This window comes from Cibotium barometz, chromosome 41 (genome assembly GCF_041138505.1).
Source record: "Cibotium barometz isolate CiBa-2024 chromosome 41, ASM4113850v1, whole genome shotgun sequence".
NCBI classification, from domain to species: Eukaryota; Viridiplantae; Streptophyta; class Polypodiopsida; order Cyatheales; family Cibotiaceae; genus Cibotium; species Cibotium barometz.
Window position 1 is genome coordinate 13,148,877 of NC_141086.1, and position 13,997 is coordinate 13,162,873.

General features: G+C 47.8%; 1 protein-coding gene across 1 annotated transcript; it reads left to right on the forward strand.

The window, feature by feature from the left end:
- Positions 1 to 11,673: 11,673 nt before the first annotated feature.
- LOC147614691 (uncharacterized) lies at positions 11,674 to 12,579 on the forward strand. The gene has a single exon (XM_086779962.1). The coding sequence runs from the start codon at positions 11,674 to 11,676 to the stop codon at positions 12,577 to 12,579; it is 906 nt and encodes a 301-aa protein (XP_086636088.1).
- Positions 12,580 to 13,997: the final 1,418 nt, after the last annotated feature.

Here is a 13,997-nt window from a genome sequence, read left to right on the forward strand (position 1 = left end):
CCTCCCCTCTGCAGCGCCCCGACCCCCCCCTCTGTCAGCTCTTTCTCCCCCTCCCTCGCTGTTCTGCCCGCCACCCCTCCTCTCCTTCGCGCCCCCCCTTCTTTTCACGCCCACCTCCCCTCTGCAGCGCCCCGACCCCCCCTCTGTCATCTCTTTCTCCCCCCACCCATCTTGCGCGCAGCTCCCGCCCCCCCTAGGGCTTCTCCTTCGCTGCCTCGCCCCCCTCCCTTTGCTTGCTGATTTTTGCCCCCAGGGGGGTTTTCCCTTTTTTCTCCGGCCTTCGTCTTCCGCCTCTCAGTGTGCAGCTCGGTTCTTGCAGGATCTCCGCTTTCGCCTCGCCTTCGCCATAGCTTCAGACTTTGATGGAGGCTCCTCCTGCCCCGCCTCAGAGGGACTCCCCCGCAGCCCCCTTGCCCGCCCCTGAGGACACCCCCATCAGGCTTTCTCTTTCGCCAGAAGAGGAAGCGAGCCTCACCGCAGAGGTGGAACGCCTCCAGGCTCATTCCACCATCTGCTGTATAGTCGGCACTTGCAGAGGGGAGATCCGGGATCTTCTCTAGGCCCGCCTTCTTGAAGATGTGGGCAAGATCCTGGACGTACAACTACTGGGCCGTGGACATTACCAGATCGAGTTCGAGACCGCCCAGAGCATGGCCAAGGTCCTAGCCATGAGTCCCCTTGACATCAGGGGTGCTCGGGCTTTCTTCAGACCTTAGCAGCATGGTTTTGACCCAGCAGCGGCCGAGCAGGGAGATCGCCTTTTCCATGTTACAGTTTGCTTTCCTAGACTCCACGAGGAGTATCTTCCGCTCCTCTCTAGGCTAGGAGCATTGGTGGGCTCGGTACTAGAGACTGGCCCCACAGCAGCTTCAGTGGTGGCCCAGAGCAGCTGGGCTACCTTCGGTCAGAGTTTTGGTGTCTGACATCTCCTCCCTTCCCAAGGTCATTCAGCTACCTAGGATAGGGGGGATGGATTGATCAGAGAGTGGAGTTCTCGGGGCTCCCGAACTAGTGCTTCATTTGTAGGCAGGTCGGCCATCTGGCCAAGGCCTGCCCTCGCAGGAGACCCCGACCCTCACCACAGCAGCAGGCCCCTGATGGCCCGCCCACAGGTGCGGCTCGACAGGCAGCCTCCGGGACACCTGCTCAGGCCAAAGAGACCTTGGAGTGGCAGCCTAGACAGGGGCGCCGTCGAGGGAGACAGCCACAGCAGCACGCCTAGAGATCGCTGCAGCAGCAGAGCAGCAGCCATAGTCTCAGCATCACTGGGTTCCCATGAGGAACAGCTTTGCTCCCCTTCAGGAGGAGACCCCTGAGATGCGAGCACCCCCTCCTTCACCCTCCACCCCCGTCCCCCCCCACCGCCTCGCTTCCACCTTCGCCTCCTCCCGTCCTCGCTCCGGTTTTGGCAGCGGCTCCCTCTCCACCCCCCTCACCCCCCCTCCTCCACCCCGCCCGCCTCGCCTCCCTGGGAGGCCCTAGCAGTCCCCTGGCATTCACCTGCAATCCGGAGGGTGCTGAGCACCAACCTCGCTCGAGCACCACAGAGGAGACTTACCATGCCGATTCGGGCTTCACGGATATCATCTATCCATAGTCGGTTGAGTCGCCTTGGCACTAGACAGCGCTCAAAGGATTTTGATTATGCCTTCACATGGCTTTTTGGAGCAGAGGGCCCTCATGAGCCAGCACCCATCAGAGTTCATGTAGTGATTCCTCCGGCCCGCGGGAGGAGGCACTTGATTCAGCGGTGGCCTTCTCGTTCCCTCTATGTGGCCCATGCGACCGGGAGTGGACTCTAGAGCTCACTCTTAGCACTTTGAAGACTCAGGCCAGTTGAGTTTTCTCATCATGTGAGCGATCTGGAGGTGATAGATGTGATAGGCCGACTATGGGAGTTGGCTCATTTTTTCTTGGATCCCAGGAGTGTGGATGCCTCAGGGATTCGTCATTTGGTCGTTCGCATAGTGGTAGACTTAGCACGCGACCCTGGATATGTATGTATACACGAGGTTGCTCTCTCTGAGCGGGAGGCAGTCGCCATGGGACACAGTCACTGGCGCCTGATCCGTGATTCTTGCAGTACACCGGGTGGGCAGATTCGCAGCCACTCGGATGGGGACTATTCTCCATCCCGCTCTCAAGACAGTCTTAGTTTCTCTTGGTCGGATCGCCGGCAGGGGAGGGACTAATCTATCGCGGATTGATCGCTTTTATGTGGGCGACTGGTTAGGGGAGCGAGGGGGCTCCGTTGGCATTCTCACTGGCACCTTTTTTTCAGATCATGCGCCAGTTATTTTGACGCTTGAGGAGAGGACACGGGAGCCCAGCTTGCAGTTGAGGATCCCAAAGAGGGTACTTACAGATCCTAGTCTCGCAGAGGACATTGAGAGGATCTGGCATGATAGTCAATGCTCTCACCAAGATGCAACAGGCCAGTGTGCCCAGGGACTCGTGGAGCTTAGCTCTTTTTTGCACGCTGCAGCTTTGACACGGCTGGGAGAGATTCGCGAGTGGGAGCAGCGGCTGAGACGCAACCTTGCTTCCCTTCAGCGCCTTCAGGAGCAGCAGCCTGCATGTGAGTGGGTGGCGTCCCAGCTGAGCAAGGCATGCCAGGAGGTTAGAGAGGCAGAGGAGCAGAGACATGAGTTTTCCTATCGTCCCAGCTGAGCCAGGCATGCCAGGAGGTTAGAGAGGCAGAGGAGCAGAGACATGAGTTTTACTATCGTCGCCAGGCCTCTCAGTGGACGCAGCTTGGGGATAGAGTGACTGGGGAGTTTTTTGAGATTACTGGACCCCGCCATGCTCGAGCAGGAGTTCGTCAGATTGGGAGGCCGAACGGGTCTATAGCTATTGAGCCCAGGGAGATCAGAGCCATTGCCACTGGGTTCTATAGAGACCTGCTTTCAGCGAAGCTAGCCACAGAGACTCGGGATGCTTGCAGACAGATGGTGTGGGACCAGGTGTGCAGAGGAGGGTCACAGATCGTATGCGTACAGTCCTTGGTGCGCCTCTTTCAGAGGTTGAGCTTGCTGAGGCCTTGAGGGTCCTGCCGCGCCATAGTTGCCCAGGGGAGGACGGGGGCTGACGCCTACCTTTTTTATGCGCTATTGGGACCTTTTGGGGCCAGGCCTCCGAAGGGGCTTTCAGTATGTTTTGGACACTGGGGTGATGCCACAGAGCTTTTCAGAGGGCTTGATCTTTCTCATCCCCAAGGGGGAGGGAGTATCAGATGATATTCGGCATTGGAGACCTATTACGATCCTCAATATTGTCTACAAGGTCTTAGCAAAGGCCTTGAGTTTGAGGACCCAGCCCTTCCTGGGGGAGTTGATTCATGCTACCTAGACAGGATTCGTCAAGGAGCGTAGTATCCTTGACAATATTTTCACCTTCTAGGAGGCGATAGCCCGAGCTAGATTTCTTGGTGAGGACTTGGTCGTGATGCTTCTCGATTTTGAGAAGGCATACGATAGAGTCGATTGGGGTTTCTTAGAGGGCACTATGCTTCGCCTGGGCTTTGAGCTAGGTTAGATTAGAGGGGTGGCGGCTCTGTATTCCACAGCTCGCAGCGAGGTGTTGATTGCAGGAGGACGGGGCCGAGTTTTGAGCTGACCAGATCAGTCCGTCAGGGGTGTCCCCTCGCCCCTTTTCTTTTTCTCTTCTTTGCGGAGGCTATGAGCATGTATTTGATGCGGCAGAGGAGGTTGGTTTGAGAGGACTCTAGCCCCCAGTTCGGGGGGAGGACCTGCTCGATGCTGAGTTTGCACAGACGACACGGGCTTATTTTTGCATGGCCAGTTGGCTGGTTTAAGTTTTAAATTAGTTGTTACTATGTGGCAAGTGATTTCTAGATTCTTAGAGGACTTAGTAGAAGGTATTTCTATTTGAAGACGGTGTAAGACATATACCAACGGAGTATGCCAAGTTCTTATGCTCTAGAAGTATATTAGTTATCCCTAGTGGTAGCTACCTCTTAGGTATGGGCTAGGTGCTACGATTAATAAAAAATTTATGAAACACATGCCCTAAAAATAATATAGAAGTGACTTGAGACATGACGTATCTACGGCCATGTGGAATGCTTGGTAGGACCTTGGGTTGTTTTAGTACCTTGGGGCTGATGCCTTGGTTTCCATGGGGTGAACACTGACGTCTAAAAGATTAAGAAGAAGACCTACAAGGACTCTATCGCCTTGATAGATGCTGATAGGACTCTTGGGTACATTATGGGCCCTCGAGACCGATGCCCTCATCTTCATGGGGTACTCCTTATGTCAAAAAGAAAGAAAAGGGTCTGTCGCCCTTGAGATACTTAGTGGCCTTTAGATTCTCTTGGCGGAGGTCTCTTGGCCATTGCTTGGGTCTCATTGGGATGGAACCTTCCTCTTTATCAAGCTAAAAATAATAATTCTCTTTAATCTTCTGCTCTTTACATTAAAAAAAAGAAGGAAAAAAGAAAGAAAGAAAGGTCCAATCACCATGGCTTATATTTAGGAGTAGGGTTGCCACTTAGGAATAACTTAAACACTTATCAAGCTAAAAATAATAATTCTCTTTAATCTTCTGCTCTTTACACAAAAAAAAAGAAGGAAAAAAGAAAGAAAGAAAGGTCCAATCACCATGGCTTATATTTAGGAGTAGGGTTGCCACTTAGGAATAACTTAAACACTTGTAGGACATTGAGACTGCGGTCATAACCTGTGGTGTACAAACACACTTGCCTTTGCATAGCACTATCTACCACTTAGTCTCACTTTGACTAGTCTTTACTCGCTTCTTTTAGCACTCTTTAAAACTCTAATCGGCCTTTCACTTGCATGCTCACGTGTGAGATTGTCATTGCTGGTTTTTTTTTCAATAAAAAGCTTTACTTGTCTTCCATTGTTTTTTGCAGCTTTTGTTTCTACCGCGCCCGAGGACGTGCGCGATTTAGGAAGGGGGGAATGTTCCACGGGAACACTCACGAGAACACGGATTATGAAAGGAGGCCGGAAGCAATTAATGCGAGAGAGCAAGATTGTAGCCATGGGAACATAAAGACGCACATAATTTTTCCATATTTTTGTGCCGAAGTGCAATGTAAATCATTTTAGGCCAATGTGGGTTCTAAATGAGAGTTCTAAGTGTATTAAGCAAGGCTCACTTATGGGGTTGTCCGCCCATGTGTGAAAGAGGCCTAGGGTTAGGGTTAGTAACATCTCTATAAAAGAGATGTTAGCTAAAGAAAGAGCACGTTTTTGGCCATTCTCATAAGCTATTGAGTGAAGCTCTTGAGCTCTCAAGCTATGGCAACTCTCTAACTCTCTCTATTGTACTCTAATGAGCATCAAGCTCCAATGAGTATAGCTCCACTTCTTTCTCTTAATCTGTTTTAGCATCATTGAAGTAGATTAATCTATGATTAGTTGAATGCTTCTTTCTTCTTTCTTTCTCTTGTGTATGCATGCTTGTAGTGTGTGTGTGTGTGTAGTCTCCATTGATGCAAGCTCTTGCCCACTTCATTGGCACAAAGAGTTATTCATGGATAGACTCTCTCTATGAGCTTGTGGGTTTGTGAATGTTACATTCTATGCTTGCTTAAGCTTGTGGGTTAGTAGATGCACGCTTATGGGTTTGCTGGCATTAGGGAAAGCTAAGATTTAATCAATGTTTGAATGGGATTAAGAGATTGCCATGCATTGCTTGTTCTCTTGATTAGTGTAGTGGGTTTAAGGGATTGAGAGATTGATTGAGGTGCTGAATGGTTGAATCGGCAAGTGGTGGTTCGTGTATGTGAGCTCTCCCGCAAGGGATAAGCCTTCATGCACTAATCGGGTCGAGTCCTCGGATTGACATTGTGTTTCTCAACACATTTGTTGATCGGTAGTACTCTATGAGCACTACATTGCATGGTAGAGAGAACCGTTCTTCATATATATACACATACATATACATATATATATATATGTATATATACATATACATACATATACATATGTATATATGATGACCCCTGGATCGAAGCCATTTTTAGCAATTTTTACGGTTTAAATAGGGTCAATTATGGTCATTTTGGATGCATTTCCATAGTATTTGAAAGCATGTGTGTGTGGAATGTCATGGTATTTGCATGCATCATGATTGTCGATGCTATCCATTGGTGTAAGCACATTGCATGGGTATGGTGACGATTAACATTGTATTGTACATAAAGAGGAGGTTGTATGTAAGAGTGAAGAGAGAAGAGAGAGATCGAGGGGAAGAGAACAAGGGTTAGTATGATGAGTTTCGAACTCAAGCTTTGAGGATGGTTAGGTGGGAACGCAAGTTTGGAGACCTTAATGTGGTTACAAATGAAAAATTCCAAATTAAAAAATGGAGGGGTGGGTAGTTTTAGCACCCGTTGGTACCCGCCAACTTCTTGAGGGAATATAAGAGAAAGAGAGAGGGAACGTTTCTCTCTCTGGCAACCGAGCAAGAACAGGAGGAGGAGGAGGAGGTAAGCCTGCTTATTTGCTTGTTGATTAATGCGTGTGTGTGAATTCTGTACATAAAGAGAGAGAGAGAGGGGTATGAGGGCTTGCGTAGGTGCAAGCAGAAGATGGCAGAGGCTCTGTGGTGGTCGACGGCCGCCATGGCCAGTGATGGCAGGTGTTGAGAGCACCCGCACCTTGAGCACGTAAGGCAGGCCGACGCATGGGCCTTGTGTCTGGGCTGCCCACGAAGCACGTGGGGACCGAGCCCATTAGAGTGTTGGCCACCTGCGCATCACAAGGAGGAGGCCAGGCCCTTGCGCTTGAAGGAGCCGGGCTAGTCGCCTATAGACTGGAGCCGGGTGCGCCTAGCAATGGTGAGGTTGGCGCCAAGTGCTTGAGGGCCCGTGGCCGGTGCACCACCGGTTGGCTGGCGGGTCACATAGCTGTGCGCCTATGGTTGGCCGGGCTGGAGTGCTCAAGACTAAGCACCTAACGGTTGCAGCCGTGAGCATCGTGGGGGGCCAACGCGTGTGCAAGGAGACCCCTTTCCTCCATGTAACGTGGAGGCGCCTCTATGCGTAGGAGGCCACCATGGTCGAGCACGAGGGGCTGCTCTTGGTTGGACAGGTTGGAAGGAGGCCATGCGCTAGCGTGTACACCTTGGTGGCAGTGCTGGTGCGCTTGGAGCTCTATACAACGGTGCCCAATAGTAAGGGGTTGAGAGTCATGATGGGCTCGATCCCACGGCGTGTGTGCCTTATGGTTGACAATTGGCTGTGCATGGAGGCAGCCATGTGGGCCTTGAGCAGCAAGGCAAGGAGATGGATGGCACATGGAGTTGGCCGCAAGGCCGTGTGCTAGCCACGCACGGTGGTGATGGGGTTGGCCGCCAGTTTGCCTTGCACCACAGAGTGGCCGCCACCCATAGTGGGTGGTCGGCAACATGCTACATGGGCAGGCCTGATAAGGCCTCATGCTTGGCGTGGAGTGGCCGTCGCCTATGACGAGGAAGGTAGATCATGTGCGTGAGGAGAAGACCCATGTGGGTGGGTCGCACATGGTAAGACGGCCCTTGCTTGAATGCAAGGATGGCGGGCTGTGTGCGTGCACCACAGAGAGGTAGCCTTCCATGAGGTTGGTCGGCCATGGTGAGGCCAACGTGTGAGCTGGGTTCGGTTGACGGGGCCGATGACGAGTGGTCTTAGGGCGGGATGGCCTACACATAGGCAAGGTCCATAGTGGCAGGCCTTGGCCGCACCATTAAGGGTATGATCATGGGAAGATTGGACACAAATAAGAGGCGTCATAGGTGAGCATATAGACAAGTAGAGGGGCGGCTATTCAGAGGCTGCGCTTCAGAGAAAGCTGCTTCTCCATCAGGGGAGTACCATTGTTGTGAGCAGAAGGCAGAAGGAGATAAGACGAGAGAGGGGATCGTGACCTTACCCACTAACAAGGAGGGAGTAGAGAGCGTGTTTTTTTTGCCCTGATGGCAATCAGCAGGAGGGAGAGAGAGAGGCACCCATGGTAAACTGTGAGAGAGAGAAAGAAACGTGTGTGTATGTGGGAGGACTCCATGCTCTCATGGTAAAATGAGGAGAGAGAAGGTGGGGAACCATAGCAAGTAGAGGAGACATTGTGTGTGGGTAGAAGAAGAAGGAAAGAAGAGAGAGGGCAATATGACTACGCTATGTGTGTACATGCAAAATAGGAAAGAGAGAGAAAGAGATTTGATCACTTTGGCATGGTGCATACTTAAAAGTAAAAGCATGAGAGTGTGAGAGAATGTATTAGATTGTGTGCATTATTCTTGTGTTTGTGTTTCAGGAGGAGGAAGAGAAAGAAAGAAGAAGAAGAGAGTTCATGAGAATAGTGAGTAGAGAGAGAGAAGAAAGAAAGAAAGAGTTTTGAAGTGTGAAAGAGAGAGAGTGAAGAGTGGAGTGAAGTGAAGATTAGCCAAATGTTGAATGCAGTGATGCTGTTTGAAGATTGACTGAAACATGGAAGTGTTGGAAATATTGGTTCTTTTTTATTAAATTCTTGGAAACAATTTACACAAAACCATTTTGACATTAAATTTCTTTATTCAGTTTAGAATGGTGAAGTTGTGTCTTGATGATCTGTTGGGTCGTAGTAGTTTATTCTTTTCCATTTGTGTGTCTGTGTGGGTGTGTGTAAATAAAACATTGTAAATTATTTCATACAAAAAGATGTCTTTTCGGTGTATGTTTCTAGGATTTAGGTTGTGTGTGGTTGTTATTTAGGACGCATTCACTGTTTTAGTGGGTATTTAGTGCGTTGGACTAGAGAGTAGGAAGGCCAGTCATTTTTTGGTGCGTTCGTCGGGAGATCACTAGCTAGTTAGTAGCTACGGGATATCTCGGCGCATATATTTTGCGTGTGAGAACCAGGGTTTAGGAGTTCAAAAAAAAAAATGGCTCGACTCCTAGGATCAGAAGGACTTAGGAGTGGCCGCGAGGAGTCAAATGAGAGAGGGGCATTGGTAAACACATGTGATTTTTTGGAGAGTTTTGCTAACTGGGTTCCGTACGAAGAAGAACGACAAGAGTGGGAGGACATATTCATTCAAGAATATTACCCACGGTTTCCCAGTGATGTGATACGTAAGATCAAGGCCACATACTGCAAGGATTATCTTAGATCCATAGAGCCCTTTGGTTTGTTCCATGCACCAATCTGGTGGAAGTGGTTTATCAAGGTAATTTTAAGGTCCATCAAGCTAGATAATCTAGAGAATCACGAAGAACCTCAGGAAGTAAGAAGTGTATGAGTGAGTCTACTCAGGGTCGAACAATTGACCCAAGACAAGCAAGGGAAGAAAGGAGGAAAAGGAGGGCTGAACGAGCTGAAATCCGTCTCGCTGTGCAATTAGAGTTAGTGAACCTATTGTTGAGAGAGCAAGAACCGAACGTGACACAAGGAAGATCCTTGGATAGCGGTCAATTTCAGGTTAGCATTCCTTCAAGTCTAAGCGGGGAAGATCTTTCGTGTGATGACCAAACAATAAGGGATTTACGAGTCAGCAATCGACCTGTACAAGTTGATAGCCCAACAAGAGAAGAAAGAGAGACTATTGCAGGCACTAGCAGTAGTGTGCCTAGAGGACTTAGAAGCTATCCGCCCGCGATTACCTAGGGTAAGACCTAGAGCTTTAAATTTCTGGGACGATCCAACTTTTGAGGTATTACCATTTTTCCAAATGGCTGTTCCAGCACAAAGAGCAACAATCCGGTTAGCCGACTTTGTGCAATTTGCGGGACTTTGGGACGAGGATCCTGATGCGCATTTACAAAAGTTTGAGGTGACATGTGTTGCTAACGAGATAATTGATCAAGATCAAAAGCTGCATATCTTTCTGGCAATTTTTAAAGACGAAGCAGTAAGTTGGTATGGCAACTTGGATGCAGCCTCCAAGGCCACGTACCAAAATCTATCAACATCTTTTTTGGCCAAATTTAGAAGGCAAGGTTTTCAAGATAGATTGGCCCAGCAATTAGACTACTTGTTGCAAGGAGTGAACGAGAGCATTGACCATTACATACAATGCATGGAGACCATTGTGAGGAAGATGGAAGTAGTAGCCCCTAATGATGACACACAAAAGCGTCGTTTGATTGATGGTCTAAGGGATCCAAAGGCTCAGAAGTATGTTGGGCTTCGTCGGCCTGTTGATTTGAACGCGGCCAAACAAGAAGCTAGAAACTGGGAAGAGGTACAGCTGGGACAGCAACGACGGAGGGAATTACTTTATGGCCCTATGGGGACATCACCTATGGTTAGCTCTATGAGACCCCAGGAGGTCTCAACAATTGCCGGTCCCTCACAACCACAAGTGGTTGTTAATACAAATCCAGCATCATACATGCCTCCAAACCCATATATGACTGCACCGGCATACATGCTTCAAACCGGAACACCACCACCACCTTTAGTGAGCGAGGCAAGGGTGGGGGACATTGTGACAAGTGTGTTGGGAAAATTTAAAGAGGAGATCTTAAGTGCTGTGCGAGCTCCAGTAAGGGACGTTATGGCTATAGAGCCACACCTGCCTACTATGCAAGCCAGTGCGCAAAGTCCACCCCGATCGAATATATGGTGTGGGAAATGTCATGGCTATGGCCACTTGGCTATAGAGTGTCCTATTGTATCTCGAGTCGTACCTGATCAACCACGAATCTTGTTTTGTACTTATTGCTTGAAAAACAATCATACAGAGGAAAATTGCTTCATTAAGCAAGCACATGAGAGAAGGCAAGCGCAGGGGATGAACACTAATTTTAATTGCATGGATAAGAATAATATTACTTATGAAATTGGACCTCCACCTCGACCTTTCATGCAAAGAGGAATCCCAGAACCTTATAAGCAACAATTGCAGCAAGGATTACCTGCACAAGCCCGACCTCCATTTCCACGAGGGCGAGGGCAAGGTGGAATGAGGGGACAAAGGCCAAGGTCACCATATCGCCATATTTTGGCCGAGGTTATCAAGGATATGGAAGTCCTAATACAATTACCCAAGGAACAGTGATTTGTTGGAACTGCCACCAAGAAGGCCACATTGCTGCATATTGCCCGAATGCAAGGGCACACCAAGATTATGTTCCTTTATGCAAGCAATGCAGTGAGGAGGGCCACGAGGAGAAAGATTACCCTAAAAGTAATGCAAAATTAATAGGGGACAAAGGGAAGCAAATTGTAGATGAGGGTCCAAGTACTTCAGCAAATTTAGTGGAAGTAGTCCCTATAGTAGGTGCTAGGAAAGAATCGGCAGACAGAAAATCTAGAAAGGTGACATTTTCTCATAATCATCCAATGGTGGGAGTTGTCACTAGATCCCAGGGGAAAGTGCAAAGGACTGCGGAAAGCTTGCCGAAATCAACCCAATTAGAGGGAGGAAAAGTAAGCATGCTTAAGGAGGCATCTTTAGAGGAAGTTGCAGAGTCAAGAGCCAGTGTCGGATGAGCAATCGTCTGATCAACCTCCCATAGCACGCGTAGCAAAAGGCCCTCATTTCCAACTTGGTGTAACACCTTTCCCTGATAGATTAAAAGTACCACGTGCTAAGAAGGTCGGGATAGGTGCTAAAGTTGATCCAAAACCTCAATTTGATTTATGGGATATATTGGAACGGTGTGAGGTGTCTATTAGTCTACCTACATTAGCGGAGATCTCTCCAATATGTCGAAAGCAGATGTATCAACGACTTGCACATCAACGTTCGCGGGTGAGAAAAGAAGTAACCCCTAAAGAACCTTTGGAAACAGGAGTGCAAGTAATTGATATGTTTATGGATTCTGAGGCTCCGACTATTACGGTAGAAATTGGACATCATCAGGTCATGGGGGTACAGCTAGATGGAGGAGCTGCGGTGAATCTCATGACTGAACACACAATGGAAGAGTTGGGCCTAAAGGGTTTAGAGCCCACAAATATCATGTTGCGAGTAGCAGATCAACGTCGAGTGAAACCCTTAGGTCTGCTTCAAGGAGTAAAGACTATAATAGCTGGATTGGAGTTTTGCGTTACCTATCTAGTAGTGCGACCGCATTCCTATGGTGCAGCGTTTCCAATCTTGGTAGGACGACCTTGGTTAGTACAAGCTCGATGTGTTCAAAAGTGGCATAAAGGGATAATAACCATAGGTCCACGCACAGATAGAGTTCAATTGAGGGTTGTGTCTAAAGAATTCTTGAGGGAGTTCACTAAACCACCTTCTACAACCGAAGAAATGACGGGATATGGAAGTGATACATCCGTTGGTGAGGAAGTAGTCCAAGAACGCTTTGCATTAAATAAAGATAAGTATGCTCGTTTTCTTCAAAATGGGTATCAAATGCAAATGGTTGATACGGATGAGCCTATAATGCAAAAGAGAGAGTGCTCTAACTTTGCTTTGGATGCCGGTATGGGAGAATATCGAGTGCATTTTTCTTCGAAGAATGACTCTGACAATGACATTACTGATTGGTTGTCATCACCAGAGGAGTGTGTAGTGGATTGCTTTTGCATGGATACAATCAAGCAGAGGAGAGCAGACGATGGGGATAAAGCAAGGCACCAAGAGCTATATGCCTTTATTGAGAAATTGCAAGAGTAGTTAGCGCTAGAACGAGTTTTTTCTAGTGAGTCGATGGACGCATTATTAAAGAAGGTGAAGCTGCTAGAGGAAGATAAGGGACGAGCTGAGATAAAAATTAGACATTTGCAAGATTTGACCTTGCAACTTGAAGAGTGCCGTCATGAAGAAGAAACTTCTTGGGAAGCCTTACTTCAAGAAAAAGATCGTGAGATTGGTCGTTGTCGACAGGAAATCAAATATAATGCGAGGTATACTTGAAAGTTGCTCAGAGAATGTGAGAGATATAAGCAAAAAGATAACAAGAGTGAGGATGACTCGTCATTGCAAAAGATGAGTAGAAGGAAAAATAAGTCATTTTCCAGAGAGTTCTTGAAAGCACAATACAATGAAACAATAGGAGGTGATGGAGGAGAGTTCAATGATTGGACTGATTTCAAGATGATTGAGGTAGTGAGGGATGCTTTTATGGTCCAAATTGAGGAGCCTATCAATGATGAAGAGGAAATAGACCCTTTAATGGTGATACCTTATACCCATGAAAGTCTTGTAAGTGCTCATTCTTCGCACGAAGAGGAGGAGGAGTGTAACACCAAGCAAAAGTTTCTAGAAAATGTTTGTTTCAAAGTGAGAGACCATCCACCTATACAAGCTAGATCTCGTCGACGATCAGCCTTTGTTTCTGATGCATTAGAAATTACTCAGCGCTGCAAAGTTGAAGAGGGAAAATGCTTTACATTGGGGAGTCAATTGCAAGAACGAACCTTAACTAGATTGAGAGAGGTTCTACAAACATACAAACATGTCTTTGCTTGGTCCTATAAAGACTTGTAGGGAGTGAAACCTGAGATATGCCAGCATTACATTGATTTAGAGCCAAACGCTAGGCCGGTATGCCAACGTCAAAGGCGCACAAACCCTGTCTATGCAGAGCTTGTGAAAGCAGAAATAACAAAGCTGTTAGATGCGGGTTTCATTTATCCTATGGCATACAGTGAGTGGGTTTCCCCAATTGTAATTGTTCTAAAGAAAAATCGTAAGATTAGAATTTGTGTGGATTATCGAAAGCTAAATGAAAAGACTAAGAAGGATCACTTTCCATTGCCTTTCACTGATCAAGTTCTAGACCGAGTAGCAGGGCATAAATTGTATTCCTTCTTAGATGGTTTTAGCGGTTATAATCAAATACAAATCCACCCAGATGATCAACCAAAAACCACTTTTACAACAGAATGGGGAACTTATGCTTATCGAGTGATGCCATTTGGATTATGTAATGCTCCATCTACTTTCCAACGGGTGATGATGGCTTCATTTCAAGAGTTTTTACAAAAGTGGATGGAAATCTTTTTGGATGATTTTTCAGTTCAAGGGGATGAGGAGGATATGCCTGAAAAGTTGGCTAAGGTCTTTGATCGTTGTCAGCAAACCGGTATTTC